The sequence below is a fragment of the Myotis yumanensis genome, unplaced genomic scaffold (genome assembly GCF_028538775.1).
Source record: "Myotis yumanensis isolate MYYU_CA2020_CCGP unplaced genomic scaffold, mMyoYum1.0.hap1 SCAF_5, whole genome shotgun sequence".
In the NCBI taxonomy this organism is placed as follows: domain Eukaryota; kingdom Metazoa; phylum Chordata; class Mammalia; order Chiroptera; family Vespertilionidae; genus Myotis; species Myotis yumanensis.
In genome coordinates, this window is record NW_027223756.1 from 58,005,804 (window position 1) to 58,027,611 (window position 21,808).

General features: G+C 44.8%; 1 protein-coding gene across 1 annotated transcript in view; it reads right to left on the reverse strand.

The window, feature by feature from the left end:
* Positions 1–21,488, reverse strand: part of DCHS2 (dachsous cadherin-related 2) — a 189,963-nt gene extending 168,475 nt beyond the window's left edge. Inside the window, 1 exon segment of the mRNA XM_070415351.1 lies at positions 19,412–21,488. Within this exon segment, the coding sequence (XP_070271452.1) occupies positions 19,412–21,424 (2,013 nt within the window). The 5' untranslated portion in view covers positions 21,425–21,488.
* Between the last annotated feature and the right edge of the window lie 320 nt (positions 21,489–21,808).

Consider the following 21,808-nt stretch of genomic DNA (forward strand, 5'->3'; position numbering starts at 1 on the left):
CCCTTAGGTTGTCAAATAAAAAAATGACAACAGCCAACACAACAATAGTCATCCAGTGTGAATAAATCAAAATTATACCTAGAATTTTAGTAAATAGTTTATATGTTCAATTAGATGAAAAAGGTCGACAATCACTGTTATATAACAACTAGAGGCCCAGTGCACAGATTCGTGCACCAGAGGGGTCCCTCAGCCTGGCCTGCACCCTCTTGTCATCCAGGACCCCTCAGGGGATGTCTGACTGCCAGTTTAGGCCCGATCCCAGATTCTTGAGGGATAGGGCCTAAACTGGCCATGGGACATCCCTCTGGCAATCTGGGACTGCTGGCTCCTAACCACTCACCTGCCTGCCTGCCTGATCGCCCCTAAACCTTCTGTCTGCCTGCCTGATCACCTCTGATCTCCCCTTCCTGATCTCCCCTAACCACTTGTTTACCTGCCTGATCGCCCCTAACCATTCTGCCTGCCTGCCTGACCACCCCTAACTGCTCACATGCCTGCCTGAGTGCCCCTAACCACTCTGCCTGCCTGTCTCTTAGCTCCTAACCACCTCTGCCTCAGCCCTGTAGCTTCATCTGGGAGGTCGTCCAGAAGGACATCCGGAAGGTCATTTGACTGTCCAATCTAATTAGCATATTACGCTTTTATTATTATAGATATAGATGCCTGATGTTATACAGCACTCTGCCCATCAAAGCTATAAATTAATCCTTGGAGAACAATATGAAGTTAAGAGTAGATTCATATAATTGATAAGCTGAAATCTTGAAGGACTAGATTAGCAACACTTTTTGCATTTAACCAGCCATATCTTATATTAGTTTTTCTAGGATTACAATGTATCATTTATGGCCTGCCCTACTTCATTTATTAGGACAAGATGAGCAAATCATAGTTAGTAAATGAAATAAGGAAAAATAATCCTGCAGACAGAAGACTCACCTTATAGTAAATAAGGGGCGGCCCCCAAAAAATGTATGCACACTTTGATTAATTATTAATTCCAATGGGTTAAATCTGAAAAGAAAGAAACATCAATTGAGCTATCAGCTGTTAAAATGTGTATACATTTGTGGGGGCGCCCCGTATATCCTGCACTGCTTTGTGCCGAAATCTCACCCAGTCTAGTGAGGTCCAGTCCTAAGAATAATGTCTGGTTGGGCTTCCATTTCTCCACTTTTAAGAAATAGTTATGAACTTTTAAGTGCTTACTATGTGCTAGTGTTTGAAATACATTATCTTTGATTCTCAAAATAACCCTTCAAAGTACATATTATCATCCCATTTTCTAAATGAATGAAATGAGGTTCAAAGAACACAGCTTATACCAGGCAGAGCCAGACCCCACTCTCTCTGTGTTCTCTCCACTCATGTCTCCCTCCGAGCACATAACTATTAATAAGCCAGCTCACATTCTGCTTAAAAGGATTGGAAAAGTGCTTTACAATATTGGCATTCCTCCAAAAACAAAAGGGGAACTATATCTAGTATAATTGTTCTTTTCTTTTTTAAGTTTTGAGAACTGGTTTGTTTATTTTTCAAGTTAGAGAACAGACAGAATAAATTAAAAAGTTTAAATATTGCTATATTCTCAAATCAGCTAACCAACTTTCCTGGATAACAATGACAGAGATGCCTTTTAAAGGCAAGTCAAAGGACGAAACAGCAGATTGTTAACCTGAGACATTTAAGAAGCAAAAAGACTAGTGATATTTTGTGCAAAATTCATAATGTCATATTCTGACAGCCAAAAGCGGCACTAATAAAAATCATGTTTTTTACATGAAATGAGAATTGCCTGGTGCTAAATTACAACATTAAAAGAATATTAACTGTCTTACTGTATTATAATGTTTATGGCAGATGTTTTGATGACAATACTGCTTTTCAGAAAGCCGGAAGAACGCTGTAGGTTATGCCCAATTCCTAAAGCAGTCAACACTCATTTCTATGGGTCCCATGTCATCCATTCCATTTTATCATTGAATAAATCTTACTATGTAGTGGGTATTTTAGCAAGCACTTAGCAGTAAACAATATAGATAAGGTGTCTGCCATCATCTTATGAAGCTTACAATGGGCAGGGAAAGATACTACACAGGTTACCTGTGTGAGGTGTGCTACAAAAGAGGTTTACTGCATAATGGGTGCAACCTATGGGTGTTTATAAGATAGGACTTTAGTTAAAAGTGGTGAAGTGAGGAGATTAGCTGGTCAAAGAAGGCTTACTAAAGACATGATATTTTCAAATTAAGAGAAAATGGCAGGGATACAAGAATAGCACATTTCAAGCAAAGAGTAGAACCAGTGTCTTGGCCATAATAAAGTACCATGAAGAGGCTAGCTTAAAAACAAAAACAGGAATTTATTTCTTACAGTTCTAGCAGCTGGAAGTCCAAGATGAGGGCGCCAGCATGGCCAGGCTCTACTGAGAGCCCCCTTCCTGGCTTGCAGACAGCCTATTTTTCACTGTTTCCTCACAAGGTAGAGAAAGCAACTTCTCATCTCTTCTTCTTACAAGGACACTAATCCTATCATAGGGGCCCCACCCTCCTTACCCCACCTAAACCACATTAGCTCCAAAAGGGCCCACCTCCAAGTACTATCACAATGTGGGGTAGAGTTTCAACATAAGAATTTGGGGGACGATACCAACTTTTGGTCCATAACACAGAGCAAAGGGCAGCTGAAAGAACATGGTGCCTTCATGCAATGTGAAGGGGTTTGGGAGAGTTCCTTGGAACAAGAATAGAAAGGCAGGCAGCGTGGACTAGGCACAGAGCCTCAAGACATCAGATCAAAGGTCTAACATATGTAAATCTGTAATCTCTGAAACAGAGAAAAGAAAAAATGAGGCAAAAAAAGTATTTGAAAGTAAAGAAAAAGCCACCTCCTGCTCCCACCCGGCCCACCTCCAGCTCGCAGGCTCACTCAGCTCGCAGGCTATGGTTAAATACTCGTGGGTTGATTGATTACTCACAGGGTGTGATTAAGTAATTAAGCTGAGGAGCCATTCGGAGCCGCCAGGTGCCCACCCTTGAGGTTTTCGCAGAACCACCTGGGCCAGAGCCTCCACTCCTCCCCAGGGATGAAGCTGGCCGCCTGGGCTCCTCGCAGGCCCCCCAAGGCCAGGCCCACCCCTCTCCGTGCCGCCAAGCTGCTGTGGCTTCCATGACCGGGGCACAGCACCGGCCCTGCCTAGCCTGAGCTCAATCCCTGTTGGCTGTGACGCCGTTGCCCCATTTTGCTTCCATTAAAAATGTCTGTGTATTTCCAGAAAAAAAAAAAAAAACAACATAAAGGGGAGGGAATAAAAGGGAAGTTATTGTATAAAATAAAATAAAAAGTCAAGATGTACTTATTAAATTGATTTTGTGGTATTAGAAGTATGCTGCAATATATAAGAATCTATATTTTTAATTCAAGTAAGAAAATTACCTAGAATACATTAATTAACTTATAAACATCATTCATCTACACAGTAAATTGCCCTTCCTATCATTTCTCTCTCTCTCTCTCTCTCTCTCTCTCTCTCTCTCTCAATATATATTATTGATTTCAGAGAGGGAGGGAGAGAGAGAGAGAGAGCGAGACATCAATGATGAAAGAGAATCATTGATTGGCTGCTTCCTGCATGCCTCTTACTGAGAATCAAGCTTGCAACCTGGGCATGTGCCCTGACTGGGATGTCAAACCGTGACCTCCTGGTTCATAGATTGACACTCAACCACTGAGCCATGCTGGCCGGGCTCATCTCTCTTCTTTATGCTGGATGCTGACAGAGGCAATGGAAGTGGAATAGACATAAGCATGACAATTAGATTCTACACAAGGAAAAAAACACATAAAAATTCTTGTAAGATGAGTCCAGGCTAAAGCAACTGCCAGCACTGAAATATTATGTTCTTGTTTATGCATAATGTAACAGAACAGCCTTTGTATTATTTTTAACAGTTTGGTACTTTAAATAATCTGTACTTCAAAAGAAAGTAAACAGTGCATAAGCTTAGATTGCTTTCTACCTCACAACTTGGTCCTTTTGTAATAGGCATTCTTAAGAACTAGACAAGTCAATTTCTATGTAAACAATAACTTCCTCTGTGTTTCCAAATGTAGGAAGGAAGAGAAGTATACAACACGAGAAGTTTCTGATTAGACAACTGTTAAAAATCAAAAAGTATTTAAGTCTATTTAAGGCAGGGCTAGAAATAAGATTTAATCTCCTGAAACCATATCCATAACAATGGCTATTTCTACACAAGGAAAAACAAAAGAACTTTCTAAATAACCTGAACAGAAGAGGTTTAAAAGGTAAAGGATCATCTCCTGTATTGAAATATTTTTTGGATTAACAGTCAGTTATCAAACTGATGAGAAATTGTTTTGAGGGTTTTTTCTTTTCTTTTCTCTTTGCTATCCTTTGAACACAGCTACAAAGTCTTTCTTGATTTTTGCCACATTACATTCCCACCAAAGCATCAAGTTGACGCTATTTTCTTGTCTGAGGATTTTATATAAACTAAACCAACAAGATCATCAAAACCAATTCAGCAATTAAATATTACTACCATAATTTAGAATAGAAAACATTGGTTCTAATTTCTATAAAGTGAACATAAATGAATAATTTACTTGATTACATGAGGGATCTCAATTTATCAAGTGCACACACAACGTACAAAAAATACAACTGAAAAAAATTAATATTAATATTAAAATAATATGTTAACTATACAGTTCCTTTTTCATATGCAAAGAGCTTCTCAGTAATGTTTTGTTTTGTCAAAGGAGGTATCTAAATAAATTGTAATTGATGCCCTATTTCTGTTAATAAGGTACCTGCAAAATATTAAATTATTCAAATGACTCAATGACTTTATTTTATAATAAGTCCATGTTCAAAGTGGTGTGTATCGATAAACATATCTTAAAGGACACCATGAATGATAATGCTCCTCTTTAATTAAAGGAAAATTCAAAGCATCTCTTTCTTCTCTTTGCTTCACTTCTACTACTGAATGAGAATAAGGTCTCAGAATAATCAATAAAAAATAAATAAAAAAAATAAGGTACTGCCCTAACCAGTTTGGCCCAGTGGATAGAGTGTCAGCCTGCAGACTGAAAGGTCCCAGGTTTGATTCGAATCAAGGGCATGTACCTTGGCTGCAGTCACATCCCCAGTAGGGGGTATGCAGGAGGCAGCTGATCGATGTTTCTCTCTCATCTATGTTTCTAAGTCTCTAACCCTCTCCCTTCCTCTCTGTAAAAAAATCAATAAAATATTTTTTAAAAAAAAGAAGGTACAAGTCAGTAATGTCTTAGGACAGTGGTCGGCAAACTGCAGCTTTTGAGCTACATGCGGCTCTTTGGCCCCTTGAGTGTGGCTCTTCCACAAAATATTGGCTCTTCCACAAAATACCAACTTCTGCGCATGGGCCACGAAGTTTCAATCTCACTGTACATGCACGCCCGCACGTAGTATTTTGTGGAAGAGCCACACTCAAGGGGCCAAAGAGCCGCATGTGGCTCGCGAGCCGCAGTTTGCAAACCACTGTGAAGTCAATGTTTTTCTCCTTCTCTTGGGATATCTTACATGTTAGGAATCAAGGACAGTAAGACAAATGCGGGTAGTACCCTTGACCTTGGGAGGCCAGAGAAGCATCCAGGGTAATGGAAACTCTGGAACTGGCAAGTATGGCCACAGAAAAACCTTTGAGAAATATCAGAGCACAGACTACTCTAATCTTTACTTTAAATCCAGAGGGTCAATATGCAGCCTGTGATAAGGAGCAGACTAAATTTAGGACTGAAGTTCCACATCACAATGACGACAGTATGCTTTCCTAGAGTGTCATTTGAGGTTCTGGATCATTTTTCTACCCATTTAAAGTGACTAGTCATGGAGATCTTTAAAACAATAGATTGATATTTCTTTTCTCATCCTCACTTAGTTTCATTCTCGCTCAGTTTAATTAAATTCAGTTGAAGCTATACATAATAATAAACTTACCTGGACATTTACCCGTGTCAGGCACTGCTCTAGGCACTGGATATGCATCACCTCATTTATATCACAATAACCCTATAAGGTAAACCCTACTATCATCATCCCTATTTTGCAGATGAGAAAATTGAGGCTTACGAAGATTTGGGAGCTTGTTGAAGGTCAAGTTACTAAGTGACAGAGCTAAAATTTAAACCCAGTTATGTCTGGCTCCATAGTACAAGCTTTGAAGCAGTAGATCACTCTTCCTCTGTCCAAAACAAGGACAGCTGCAAATAATGAGCACCAGTAAACCTCTTCCATCCTCTCCACTAAAGAGCTTCCACACCCTTCATCAGTGGGCAATCTGAGATCTGCATTTTTCTGGGAAAAGGGTAAAGCCTGAAATGAAGTGAACAGCATGGGTTTTATAAAAGAAAATTCAAAACAGAATTGCTAAGAAAGAAAGACACAGTGTCCTGTTGCATACATAGGGCAGGGTTAGTGTGCCCAAAAGCCATAGAGTAAAAGGTAAAAGCAAGCAAGATTATTAAAACAATAATCAAGACAAAGGTATTTTTATCTGTTCAACAAAATATCCTATTTTACCCAATTCAACGCTTTCTTTTCATATGAAAGACATTAGTTAATGGCTTCCATCAAAAATAGGATATAATATTAAGAAATGGACAATAATACATCTCACATGTCACTTTTTATACTTTCGCAGCTACATTTTCTTCACAACTTCCTGACGCTAATAGATGCTGTAGAACAGTGGTCGGCAAACTGCGGCTCGCGAGCCACATGCGGTTCTTTGGCCCCTTGAGTGTGGCTCTTCCACAAAATACCGACTTCTGCGCATGGTCCACGAAGTTTCAATCGCACTGTACATGCACGCCCGCACGTAGTATTTTGTGGAAGAGCCACACTCAAGGGGCCAAAGAGCCGCATGTGGCTCGCGAGCCACAGTTTGCCGACCACTGCTGTAGAAGACCACATTAGCTCAAGAGGTCCTGAATCCATCAGCAAGAGATACTAGACACTGAACAGGACAATAGCAGATTCCCAGACCCTACTTTAAGTGGGAAAGGTCTGGGTAGAGATGGGCCAACAGGTAGCAAAGTCAATCATTACAGGGTACAGAGGAAGGAAATGGAGCAAACAGGGGTGAGATGCCCACAGACTTGACTTGTAATAACTGTCAACAATGGGAGAGGTAGTGTAGAGGTAGGGGTAAAAGATAAAGGAGAAAGGGGATCATTGAGAAGCACTGTCAGAGGAGATGGTAGAGGTATAATGTAGGGTATGAATGGATGACTGATTTGGTAAGAGGAGAATCAACTAGTCCTCAGAGGTTGGATGGCACAGAAAAGTCTGATGATTAGAGGCAAAACACAAGCAAGGTCTCACCTAATCTCTACTGAGTGGGAGGCATGATTGCCCATAAAAAGTAAAGGGACCAAGATATGATGCTTAAGGAGAGTGAAGTTACCGGAACGATGCTAAGGTGAATACAACAAAATCGCCCATCAGTATTGTGGGCCCAGCTGACCCTACACTTAAAATAGAACCTACTGTCACTTGGAATTACTTCAGCAATGTTCCACAGTCCAAGTGTTGGGGAGGAGGACACACATAACTGGATTAATCCAGTTTCAGTAATATGTGTACAGGTATGGAAGAACAGGGTCAATTTACTGCATCCTGGAGTCCTCATTGGACAAAGAAGGAACTAGAGTGAGGCCATTCTTTTTATTACACTTCACTTCCATTTCCCTAGTTCAGGCTCTCATCGCCAAATATAGATTATTACAACAGTATTATTAGGACTCTCCTACAGGGTTTCCCTACTTACTTCTTTCTATTAATTCAAGACAAATCCTCCTAAAACCTTATTTTACACAGGTCAACCTCTACTCAAAAACCTCCCATATCTCTCAAAGGCCAAACTCTTGTTTGTTTGTTTTTATTAAATTTATTGGATGATATTGGTTAATAAGATTCTATAAGTTTCAAGTGAACAGTTCTATAATGCATCATCTGTATATTAAGGTCAAACTCTTTAGTCAAACACTGCAAGTCCATCAAGGGCTGTCTCCTCCGGAGTCTTCAAAACTCCTCCCATTACTTCAGAACAGGAACAGAAATGCCATGATTATTTCAATTCATCCTATCCCCACTTGGACTATGTAATCCTAAACAGATTTTTAATTAAAATTTGGATTTGTTAAGATGTTCACCTGATCTACCTGCACCACAAAGCTATCCCTTTTAAATGAAGATGTTAAGTAGATTTTAAGCAATTAACCTGGTATTTGTAAAAATGATCTAGCGTAATTTCCCTAATGGGCCATGAAAGTATAAATTACTTCTACAGTTGCTCACTTTTAATTTATAATTTAGAAGGCGAGGGGCTCATTAGTAGAAGTCTGTTGTGTAGGTGTTAATAAAATTAATTTATCGTCAGATTACAATCCTCAGAGAAAGGAAATGTTACTGATCATAACTTTCAGAAATCCATCTGAGTAATTCTCTTTTAAAGGTGACTATGCCTAAAAATTTACACATTTTTATGGGGGGAAAAAGAAGTGCAGTGGAAGGCATCCATGACAAGATGTAAATATATACTTCCCTAGAAAGTTCATATCTAGGGAAACCTCCATCCTGATCCATTGCAAAAGGAATCTTTCCCATCTCTGGAGTCCCTTACCTCTTACTACACCAGCTACTTTCCACTACATAGTACAGGCTACCTCAAATCCTTATAATAATGTGTTGTTAATTGTATGTGTCAATGTCACTGGGCCATGGGATGCCAGGTAGCTGGCTAAACATTAGTACATCTGTGAGGTGTTTTTGGCTGAGATAACATTTGAATTGGCAGCATAAATAAAGCAGTTGCTACCTCCTTCTCCCCACCCTCCCCCCGACCACTCCCCACCCCACGCCAGCAATGTGTGTGAGCCTTATCCAATCCACTGAAGACCTGAAGAAAACAAAAAGGAGGAGGAAGGATAAATTCACTGCCATGAGCTGGGACATCAGTCTTCTCTTGCTCTCTGACTACTGGTTCTCAGGCCTTTAGACTTGGACTAAATTATGCCATCGACTTTCTTGGGTCTCCAGCTTGCACAGAGCAGATCCCTGAAATTTCTAAGTCTCCATAATTACATAAATCAATTCCTCTTAATAGATTATATATATTTAATATATAATATAATACATATGTAGTAAATAAAATAGTACATTATACATTATATTTATTATGATGTATTATATTTATTATATAGTACTAGAGGCCCGGTGCACAAAAATTTTTGCACTCAGCCCGTCCTGTGCCCTCTTGCAGTCTGGGACCCCTCAGGAGATAATGACCTGCGGGCTTAGGCCTGCTCCCGGGTGGCAGAGGGCAGGCCCAATCCCTAGGTGCAGCCCCTGGTCGGGCTCAGAGCAGGGCCGATGGGGAGTTGGGGCGCTGCCCCCTGTCATGCACAGAGCAGGGCAGATTGGGAGGTTGCGATGCCACCCCTAGTCACGCTTAGGGTACAGCCGATTGGGGGGTTGGGGCACCGCCCCCTGTCACACTCAAGGCAGGGTCGATGGGGAGGTTTCGGCACCACCCCCTGTCATGCACAGAGCAGGGCCGATCAGGGGGTTGGGGCGCTGCCCCCTGTCATGCACAGAGCAGGACCCATCAGGGGGGTTGGGGCTCCGTACCCTGTCACACACAGAGCAGGGCCGATCAGGGGGTTGAGGAGCTCCCCCCTGTCACGCACAGAGCAGGGCCCATCAGGGGGTTGAGGAGCTCCCCCCTGTCACTCACAGAGTAGGGCCGATAGGGGAGTTGGGGCACCGCCCCCTGTCACACACAGAGCAGGGCGGATCAGGGGGTTGGGGCACCTTACCCTGTCACGAACAGAGCACGGTGGATAGGGAGGTTGTGGCCCCGCCCCCTGTCACACACAGAACCGCAGGGCGATCAGGGGGTTTGGGCGCTGCTCCCTGTCACCCTGATCCCGGTGCCGGGAGGCATATTACCCTTTTACTATATAGAATAGAGGCCTGGTGCACGGGTGGGGGCCGGCTGGTTTGCCCTGAAGGGTGTCCTGGATCAGGGTGGGGGTCCCCACTGGGGTGCCTGGCCAGTCTGGCTGAGGGGCTGAGGGCCGTTTTCAGGCTGGCAGGTGACTGAAGCTCCCGACTGCTCCTTTTTTTCTTTTTTTTTTTTTATTCTGGGCCAGCTTTAGCTCTGAGGCCTCGCTGCTGAAAGCAGGGATCTGGCCTTTGTTTACCTTCTGTATTTGATACAATGCTGCGGTCCGGCTGGCTGAAGCCTGGCTGAGTAACGCAGGTTTCTGGGGTTTTGTTTAGCTTCTATATTTGCAACATAGTCGCTTAGAGTTGCAGCTGAGAAGCCGGCAAGTCAGGCAGGGAACATTGGAGTCCGCTGTCACTGGAGCAAGCAAGCCTCCCTGTTTGCTTCAGTGCATGGCTGCCGGCTGCCATCTTGGCTGGCAGTTAATTTGCATATCGCCCTGATTAACCAATGGGAAGGGTAGCGGATGTATGGCTAATTACCATGTTTCTCTTTTATTAGATAGGAAGGAGGAGGATAGGATAATTTATTCTAAATTTATTATAATACATAATAAATTTATGTAATATATTATACTATAATAAATTAATATAATATACATTTTATTTTAATAATTTATATATATCATTTATATGTCATAAACATAAATTTCATATATATATATACATATATATGTCAAATCACTCCAGTCAATTCCTCACCATAATATATATGTGTATATACACACATATATAAACAGATATTTTATTGGTTCTATTTCTCTGGAGAGCCCTTACTAACACACAGTCCATGGATGAGGAACCGTGACCAGAAAAGTTAATAGAGACAATAAATGGTGGAGTCAGAATTGGAACTAAGGTTTTCTGACTCCAGTGCTGTCTTTTTCCATGTTGTCTCAATTAAAGATTCTAAAGAGCAAGAACTGGCAAATAGAATAAAAGACACTAAGACACTCTATAGGCCAGAATCATACCCCGCGCACATGAGAGGGGTCAGGTGCCAAGTCTAAGTATGGTGGTTAGCGCCCTAAAGTGCACCCCAGAGGATTCATGACCACATTGCCTTCACAACAACTTGTATCACATTGCCCAGGCTCTCAAAGACCTTCACAGTACTTTTTTTGGGGGGGCGGGGGGGGGGGGGGTGAGGTAGCAGGGAGAGGATCACTACTGAGAAGTCATCTGAACTGTCCTAAGACAGCTGGGATTCTGTAAGTCCAAAGGAGATGTTATAAGCATCCAAAGTAAGTAAAACAGATTTCTGCTTTCATTGTTATAAACATATGCATCTGCAATTTAATATTTTCTGCTCCTTTTTCCATCTTTAAGTCCAAGATAATCTTTATTCAAAATGTCATTTTCAATTAGCTCTCAGTCTTTGCTATATCAGGCAAAATAGTTTTCCTCCTCATTTCTAGAAGTCTTATTTACTAACATTTAATAACATATAACATGAATTGTTATAAACATACATGTATTAATTCACTATCCACACAAAAACTTTATCAAGCTGACACTACTGTTATCCATATTTTCCACGTGAGGAAGTGAGGCACGGTGCCCAAGATCACACAGCTAGTAAGCAGTGGAGCTGAGATTCAAACCCAGGCACTCTAGCCCTGTAGTCTGTCTATATTTTTCACAACTGCATACAGCCTAGTTTTAATCTTTAAAGCTATGAACACTCTACCATGCAATATCAGGCATCTTTAGTTATAGAACCAAGAATTAGACAGATTACCAGTAAATTACATATTGACTGTCGCTAGAGATACATCCTACAGATTCTAGGTTATATCCTCCCTATTACATATCCAAATATATTATCTGATCACCTTGCCCAAGTGGGAAAAGGGGAAAGGAAGTAAATCCAGCTGAGGGGTCTTGGGTAGCGGTTGTGTGTTGGGGGGGGCGGGGGTGGGGGGAGGGAAGGGTGGGATGTCAAAATGAAATCTGAGTGATAAATCTACAGTGAACCCTGAGTGCCTAGCAGCTTATCAAAGCAAAGCGATGCTGGAACTAAGGTATAAAGCCAGGAAGAGTCAGATATTCAGGGAAAACAACAGTTGGCACTTGGTCTAGATACATCCTGGGGAGAGGCACAAATGACTACTGTGGAAACCTGACGTGCTCTCAGTGCATACATACAGAGGGGTCCGGTCCATTTAAGCAGTCAGAAGAAGACAATCATACACACGAAATATGATGATGTGACTGTCAAAGCTGGTGCACACTATGGAAGTCTGTTAGTATGTAAGTTAAACAGTAAGAGTATGTTGGTAGTAAGTTGATGGAGACAAAAATATGGGATACGCAATGCAATTCAGGCCATAAATTTCCAAAGGGCCAATGATAAAATATATTGAGTAAGTAACCTTTACAATAAAATTAATATATTATATATAATGTGTAAGCTGAAACAGTAAAAATCTTGACTAGTTGTAAATCCAGAAGATATTTGTGTTTGCTATGTAGCTCTTCAATATAATTCAACAAAGTAATGGATCTTCTAGTGCAATGAAACTAGAAATTACAAGTGACTCAAATATCATTAAATTGCAATCCCACAAGGCACTAAAACACCTCTGTTTTACTAAGACAAGTCAGTAACTGTAGCACCATAAAGAACCATTAAGAAAGGAGCCAGACTGACCAATAGAACATTGAGTGGAAGGAGACTGAGATAAGCCTACCATCGCTCCAGTTGGAACAACATGCAACAGTGATGGTGGACAAAGTCAGGGTGACCTCCATGGGTATAAAGGAAGTGACAGATGTCAGAAACACTGTAGACTTGGACTCTATCTACTGTAGTCAAATTTGAGGAGAAATCAAAGATGACACTAAGATTTTAGGAAACATCTTCTTCCTTAATAGTCTCTTACTTCTGAAGTTGGCACTAGGAGCACCTCTGTTCCTAACCTCAGCTCCTTTGCTATCATCACCACTCAGACTTCAGGAGAGCGGCTGCTGGCCCTGGACACTTTGACTAAAGCTAATTAATAACTCTTCCCTTAAGTCATACCATGGTTCTCCATTTTTACCTCTACAGTACAACTGAGACAAAGCGAACACACTTAGAAAGACTTTACTGAAGGCTTGGGAATCAATAAAAAGAAAATAACCCCCAAAGATATAATGAATCAGAAAAAAAGTTATAATTTAGTCCTTTTCAGCCTATAAAGCACAGTGGGAATCAAGCCTTCCAGTTTCTCCTGTCTTTCCAGATGGTAGATTCTATTTTTAAGGTCCATTGCCCAGACACCTCTCCTCAAAGTCAGCCCATGAGAGTGAACAAGCACAGCCAAGTGATCTCTCCCACAGCCATGGTTTGGAATCTCAAGACCTGCTTCTCATCCAGCTGATTGACATGAGACATGACCTCGCTCTTTACCCTTGTAATTCTCAACAATGCAAACACAACCACGCCAACAAACAGCAAATACATCACACAGAACCCACCAAGTGCATAAACACATCTGTAGAAAGGACACATTCACAAAGATAGGAAAAGTTCCAAAAGGAGCTGATTAATGAAGGTTGAAAATAAAAGAAAGAAAAAAATACTAGAAGGGAAATGGGTTTGTTTCACTGGGGAAATGTTAGATTTAAGATGCCAAAAAAGCATCCAAGTAGAGATACATACCAAGTAGAGAAATGTTTCATCTGGAGTTTGTAAGGAGGTTGACCCTGGAGATGTGAAAAATAAAAAAGTTGAAGTTGTGGAAATATATAAGAAGAAAGTACAGAAAGAAGTGAGAGGAAGACAGACCCCCTTGGCGATACCCCTACCACACCGAGTGAGAACAAGAGGAAAAGGGGGAATTGGCAGGACAGAGCCAGAAAGAGTGCAGTGTGATAAGGACAGTGAAGAAGACACATTCAAGAGAGAGGAAGTGAGCCACAGTCTCACATACTTTAGAGAGAATGGAGGAGGTTATGAGTAATAAAAGTTCATTGGGTTTGAAATAGAACATAGGTGCCTTTTAAGAGGCAGAATTTAGTATAGTAATGGGGGAAGGTCAGAAGAGGGGGTGAGAAGTGACAGGCAGGTGGAGGCAGGGCACATGCCATTCATCCACAAGAACTGACAGTGCAGGAAGGAGAGAAAGAACCAAGACTCTGTTAGCGCAGAGACCTTGCCCACTGTGCTCACTGCTGAGTCTCCAGCACCAAGACCAATTTCTGGCATGTAATAGGTACTCAATAAATATTGTCCATTGGATGCTGTTTATTCAAGAAATGCTGTTGTTTGATTAAATAAATGAATTAGTGCATGAATACAGTGGTGATATGTGAGGGACATGAGAGAATAATCTTGCTCTGGCATGTGGGTGATTCAGGTACCAACGCTCAAGGGTGTGTTTTATTAGATGACATAGTATTCACTTACAGGGAATCTAGAAAACAAATTTCTCATTCTATTGTTTCTCTCTCTTTTTTTATTCTGACAAAGGAGAATCTAGCTTATATAAGGTCAATAGGGGAAAACTGGCAGAGCGCAACAGAAAGAAGGTACAGTTATAAGAATTGATATAATATAATTATATAAAGCCCTGGAAGAAAGGCGAGGCTATGAGATCCAAAGAGTTCGTTTTTACAAAGTGATATAAAAAAATTGAGAGTAAAAAAGAAAGCCTATGTTCATTGCAGCCTTATTTACAACAGCCAAAATATGGAAGCAACCTAAGTGTCCTTCAGTAGATGAATGGATAAAGAAGATATGGTATATGTAAATAAAGGAGTGTCATGCAACAATAAAAAGGAATGAAATCTTGCCGTTCTTGAAGACATGGATAGACCTGGAGGTTATTATGATAAGTGAAATAAGTCAGAGAAAGATAAATGTCACCTGGTTCCACTTATATGTGGAATCTAAACAGAATAAAGAAAATAAATGAACAAACAGAACAAAACAAAAAAAAACAGACTTATATTAACAGACACCAAAAGGATGGTTGCCAGAGGGAGGGGAATGGGTTGCTAGAGAAATAGGGGATGGGTGAAAAAGGTAAAAGGAGATATAGTGAATAATACTGAGTTAAGTTTGCATGGTGACAGATGATCTACACTAATAAAAAAGAAAGATGCAAATTGACTATACCTTCGCAACACCCACCAGCCAATCAGGAGTGGGTATGCAAATTAACCCAACAAAGATGGCGGGTTAGTTTGCATATGCAGACTCCCAGTGGCCAGGGGTGGTGCAGGATGCAGGCCTTCCCCACCACCCCAGCTGCTCTGGGCCTCTGGGCCAGAGTGAAGGCAGTGCCGGCAGCCAGGGGAAGGAAGGCCATTCTTGCACAAATCTTCGTGCATCGGGCCTCTAGTTACTAAATATAATATTGAATCACTATATTGTATACCTCAAACTAATATAATTAATATAAACTTTTTTTAAAGAAAAAAAAAGTATGTGGAAGACACTCCATTGAGGCTTACCCAGAAGTTAGGGGACAAAGTCAGCGAGAGGGCTTATGGAACACAGAAAGTTCACACGGCTGCTGTGGAGGGGCCACCTGAGAGCCTCATAAACAGGAGGGTTTCTGCAATCTGGTGGGGCTGGATCACTGGCATGTCTCATCAGCACAATTTAATAGTACCCACAGCAATACCTGGACCTTGAAAAGGTTTTTTGCAGTTAGAGATGCAGTCCTACACTTGAGCCAAGTTCAGCTCACCATAATGGATCTGCTATGAACCGAGTCGTAACAATGGGATAAACTCACACCTCATGGCAGAATCACCTCACAGTTTTAGAAATAGCTCTAAAGACAAGTGCTAGTCAAATGAATCACAATTAACCCACCCTGCTTATTTTCCTTCAAATGGAGCCAAGTCGTGCTGTTTTATATCAAGGTCCTTAAGGCCTTCCAGATGGAAAAAATCTAGTCCAACCTCTCACCTATTATGACTTTACTTTTAGAAATCCGTGGCAGAAACCAACAGCATACCCTGGCATCCATGGGCTCCTCTCCATTTCTCAGCTTCCTTTGCAGTACAACTGAGGCCACGTGGCTAAACTCTGAACAATGGGACGTTGGTGAACCTGATTTAAGTCACTCCCGGGCCTGGCCCTATCTTGGATGGAGAAGGACCAGCATACCTGCACCATATTAGACCCTGCTTGAGTGATGAATAATGTTCCATTATGTCACTCACTGACACTTGTGGATTTGTCCATTTCAGCAGCAGCAAGCATTCATTGCTTTTCAAAGAGTTGCCAGTTGTGCCAGAGCAAAGGATGGAGGTTATTATCATCCAAAGGATTAAAAAAAAATTAGAAGCGGTCATGAAAGCTCATATTTACAATATAGTAGCATCTCGCTTATCTAAAAGTGATTGGAGACATCTATATGTATATAAAAAGCTAGCTACCTGAATGCTGAAAGGACCAGAACACCAGAGACCAGAACACCAGGCCCCTCGCCCAGGCTGGCCCCGACCCCCAAGGAGCCGATAGGGGTGTCCCTAGGCAATGGGAGAGAGTTTGATGGGGAAAAGTCAAAGAAATAGGAAGGTCTTAAGATTCTGCGGGGGTTGGTGTGGTCGGCCCAGAGCAGGTTTGGAGTGTGCTGGGGAAGGAAGAGGAAGATCTGATTGGAAAAGGGCTCCGCACAGTACCTTTCTCATTGCGAACCAGCCGTGGACTGAATGGATGGTTGTTTCATGAGTGCGCTTGGGACCAACATGTTCATGGCAGCGGCAGGACTCCCGAAACTTCACTGATTCCAAATAGTAAACAGCTATCAACCTCAAAGAACAGAAAAATTCTCTCCCACTAGAGGCCCTGGATGTTGCAAGGCGACTAAAGGAAACACCACTTAAGGAGGAGCTAGAAAAACCAGAAGTGTGCGACCAGAGGATTGTGGGATTGTGGAGGACGCCTGAGCGCCTGCAGCTAGAACGTGAGCCTGTTACTGCGCATGTACATAGTCAGCCCTATAGTCCTCAGTCTGGCAGTATCTGGATGTGACTTCTGGCGGGAAATTATTTGAATTGAGGTTTACTGTTCCCTTGAGGCGAGGAAGATCAGAATTAAAGGTTTCGTTTGTTACCTTGGTTTGAAGTGGAGGAAAATGGGATAGTGACGAATAAGAAACTTTGGAGACAGTGAAGGGCAGTTTGTCCAAACTGTTGAGAGCTCAGAATTAGAGTTTAATTGGTATAGAAATCCTGCTAATAGCACCTGATGCCTGAAATCTGAGCACTCTATTTAGAGGTTTTTCCAGTTCAAGTTTTTGGAGACTGCCTATTAAAACATTCCTGGTTGGAAGGTGTTTGTATAGAAGCCTATAAATATTAAGTATTTGCTGTGTTTACCATGCTTAGCTCTCTGTAAGGAATATGGAATAATGTTAAGTGCCTCATGTTCTCAAGAAGCTTGAATTTTAAAATAAAAAATAAAGAAGAAATATAAATATTAAAAATAAAGAAAGAAGAAGCTTGAGTTTTAGGGGCAAAATCAGGCAGGCAGGCAAGCAGTTAAGGGTGATCAGGCAGGCAGGCGAGCAGTTAGGAGCCAGGTTCCCAGATTGTGAGAGGGATGTCCACAGGACAGAAGTCAGACATCCCCCGAAAGGTCCCGGATTTCGAGAGAGTGCAGGCCAGGCTGAGGGACCCCCCCCCCCCCCCCCCCCGCATGAATTTCGTGCACTGAGCCTCTAGTAACTTATAAAAGCCAAAGGGCGGCTCCTTCTTCCCCTCAACCAGGAAATACGCCTTTGAGGTCTTAAAACAACCCAGCCTGAGAGTAAACTATAGCTTCAGAGCTTTGCTCACTAGTTAGCCTCTCCGGCTCTATTTATTTACTCAAGTTTTCTTGGAGTAAATAAACTAGTTTTGGCAATCTGGCTTGTTATTTCACATCAGACAAGAAATAGGAAATTGGAATCAATAAGTGGTGTGGTGCTAGAAGGGGACATATCACAACATCCTAAGAGTGAAGGAAGGATCAGAACTCCAAAAGGCAACACCCCCAAAAAGAAGGTTAGAGAGCCCCACCTTTTTGTTGTTAATCCTCACCCTAAAATATTTTTCCCATTGACTAGAAGGGAGGGGAGGAGGAAGGAAGAAAAGGAGAGAGAGAGATGTGAGAGAGACATCGATTGGTTGCCTCCTGCACTTGCTCTGATGAGAGGGCTGGGATCAAACCTGCAACCCAGATAAGTGCCCTTGACCAAGAATCAAACCCAGGACCCTATGGGGCACAGGCTGACATTCTAACCACTGAGCAACCATGGCCAAGACAAGAGCCCAGTCTTATAAAGGGTGATGTGAGCCTCACTACTCTTCACGGTCCTGAAAGGCATCACTGGAGGAGCTTGGCCCACAACAGCTAAAAATGGCTTGATTGCCGGGACTGACCCACAGACCCTGAGCGACGGATGAACAGATTGCTCCAGTACACGTTTCTATGAAAGAGAGGGCTAAGGAGCTACTTGGCTACCGAAACCAAGTAGCCTTGTTCGCCTGCCTCCTTTAGCTTTTATTGTCCTAACAGATTGAACTAAAATTAAGCTCTAGATACAATTAGCAGGTTAAGCTTCCTTGAGAAAGTATATGCTTCTATAAGGTCAGATCTTTAAAGACTAAACATGGAGGTTCTAGTAAAACACCCGGACTTGTTTGGAAAAGTCAAGGTAGGGGCTGCCGCCTTCGGCAAGGTGCCCTCAGAGGCCCCTGACCTTTCGGAGAATCCTCCTTACAGACCTTCCAACCAAGTCCCGTGCTCCCCACACTCGATGTCCTTTGGAAGGCTTTGCAGGCTTATAAAGAAGGTAGGTCAAAGTGTGGGAAGTCTCTGGAAAGGGTTACTCAAAAACAGTTTCAGCGTTTAAAGGCATGTATTTGTTTGAAAAACTAATTGTGCCCTGGCTGGCATTGATCTTTGGGTGAGGGTCAACCAAAAAATAAAATAAAATAAAACCTAATTTGTGAGGGCCACTTTACTTCCCTAGGATGCCCCATATGATGCTCAGAACTATGAGACATTGCCACACGCACCTACTGTTTGAGAATGGGTGGTTCCTGCCCAGTTGGGTAAACATATCTGGCATTCAGGAAGCGGGGGTTCCACAAGCAAAAGCAAGATCCAAGTATCATGTGAAACAGAAAGGACCCTAGAGATCAGTCACTCAGTCCAAGCCCCTGGCGGAACGGTTAAGTAGCCAGATAGCACCCATGCATCTCACTGTAGAGGAGGAACTAGAGCCCGTGTTCCCTGATATCAAGCTGGGGTAGGACCACCCCATCACAATTCTCCTTCCCTGGACAGCCTCACAGCCGCTCCATCCCTTCTCCTCTGACCCACAGGCCCGAGGCACTCACCTGCAGAAAGCAGTGTCCAACCTGGGCGTGCTCCACCAGGGTGGCGTTGTACACCTGCCTCCAGAAGATGGGCTCGTTGTCATTCACATCATTCACGGTGATGCTCACCAGGCAGGTGGCAGACAGCGGGGGCTCTCCCAGGTCCTGGGCCACCACTCGCAGCTCTACAGCCTCCTGGACTTCCCGGTCCAGACTCCGGATAGTGCTGATCAGGCCGCTTTCGGGGTCTATGGTGAAGGATGGTGCACACTCCGCCCTGGGCCGCTGAGCCTCTGAGCTGCAGCGCTCAGGAAGGTGAACCAGCTCATAAAGCAGTTTGGCGTGGCCGGTGCCAGCCTCGTCCGCGTCGGAGGCGCTCACCCACAGGACCGCGGTGCCAGGGGCCGCGGCCTCGGATACTGAGGCCTGGTAATGCTCCTGGCTGAAGAGGGGCGGCTGGTCGTTGAGGTCGGCGATCCGGAGCAGCAGCGTCTCCTCCGTGCTCAGCGGCGGAGACCCCGCATCTGTGGCCACCAGTCGCAGGTCATACAGGTCTCGGCTTTCCCTGTCCAGGGGTCCCTCGACGCAAAGGAAAAACACCCCTGGCGAGCCGCCAGGCCTCAGCGTGAAGGCCCCCTCGGCGCCCTCCAAGGTCAGAGAGATGGTCCTGTCCCCAAGGCTCAGATCGGGTCCCCCAGCCGCCTCCTCTTCCTTCTCCGGGTCACCGTCCGCGTCGGACACCGACACTCGAGCCACGTAGTCGCCAGGCCGGGCACCTTCAGAGACTCGCGCTGCGCCCCCCTCGGTGAGGAACAGCAGGTGGATGGCGGGCCGGTTGTCATTCACGTCCAGCACAGCTATGGACACCCGCACCGTGGCTACCTCGGGCTCCGCACCTCCATCGCGGGCCTCGACCACCAGCTGGTGCCAGGCCTGAGCCTCGCGATCCAGCGGCCTTTGCACTCGCACCACGCCGCTCAGCTGGTCCACCGCGAAGTAGGCGGCGTCCCCCGATGGCCCGCCGCCGCCACCCGCCCCGGGCGCCTGCCGGGAGCGGATGCGGTAGCGCACGTGGCCGTTGGGCCCCAGGTCCCGGTCCGTGGCACGCACGCGACAGACCTCGGCTCCCGGCCGAGCATCCTCGCGCACAGCGGCGCGGTACTCGTCCTGCTCAAAGACAGGGGGGTTGTCGTTCTCATCCAGCACGCGCAGCTCCACGCGCAGGCGGCCCGTGCGCCGAGGGCGGCCGCCATCCCACGCCTCGATCTGCAGCTCGTGTGCAGCCGCCGCCTCTCGGTCCAAGCGCCGCAGGAGCACCAGGTCTAGGGGCTCCAGGGGCGACGAGGACAGCGGCGAAGGTGATGACCCGGGGATCCCATAGCGCAACTGGAAGAAGGGTCCTGCGGGGTCCTCGGAGAGGTCGGGCGGTTGCACCAGAGTGTAGCCCTGGATGCTAAACCGCCCCGCGTCGGGGTCATGGGCACCTGGCAGGCGGAAAGCCGTGCCTGGAGGGCTGAGCTCGGAGACGTCAAGCCGCAGCGAGTCCCGGGGAAAGCGGGGCGAGTGGTCGTTGACATCGTTGACGTGGATCTCCACCTGCACCACGGCGCCCAGTAGGGTGGCGGCCACGAAGCTGTAGTGGTCCCGCCGCTCGCGGTCCAGGCTCCTGGCCGTACGGATGATGCCCGTGTCCGGATGCACGTGGAAGTCGTCCAGCAGCGGGGAGTCGTCCGAATCTTCCGACAGAAAGAAGCCGCCCACCTCCTGTTGCTGCGCAGCCGGCAGCCCGGCGCGAATGTCGCCGACTAGAGTGTCCGGAGGCAGTCCCTCGTCCACGGAAAGGCTGAGGTTGAACACCTGGGCAGACGAGCCCGAGGCCAACCACATCCACGCGTGCACGAAGAGCCCGAGCAGGAAGCGCTGCGCCCCGGCGCCCCCTCCGCCTCCTGGCCGCCGGCCGGGCGACCCTCTCCTCCGGGCAGGAGCCCCGCGCCGCTGACGCCCTTCGCCCATCCTCCGCGCAGACGGGCTCATCGCTCCGCCAGCTCCTGGGGAAGGCTCCCGGGGAACAGCCAGCTGGTGGGGAGATGACAGCAAAATCCAGGAGCCTCTTCAGGGTCTGAGCCAACGAAGAAAAGACTTTGTCAAGCAAACCGACAGACCCAGGAGTTGCCGAGATTACATCTGCAACTGGTGAGAAGGTCCTCCGCTCGCAGCTCACGCAGAGGGGGCGCGCTGGATGCCACTGGCGCTGCGGCCACCTCTTCGGCCCCGGGATTTCCTTAAAGGAATCTCACCTTTTCCCCCGCCTCTCCTGTTCCTTCTGCTTGGCCGCTCGTTTCCCCCTGGTAAAGTCAGGTGCATGTTTCTTTTGCCAAAAAGGATGAAATTATCTAATGCGCGCACACACAGAGAGAG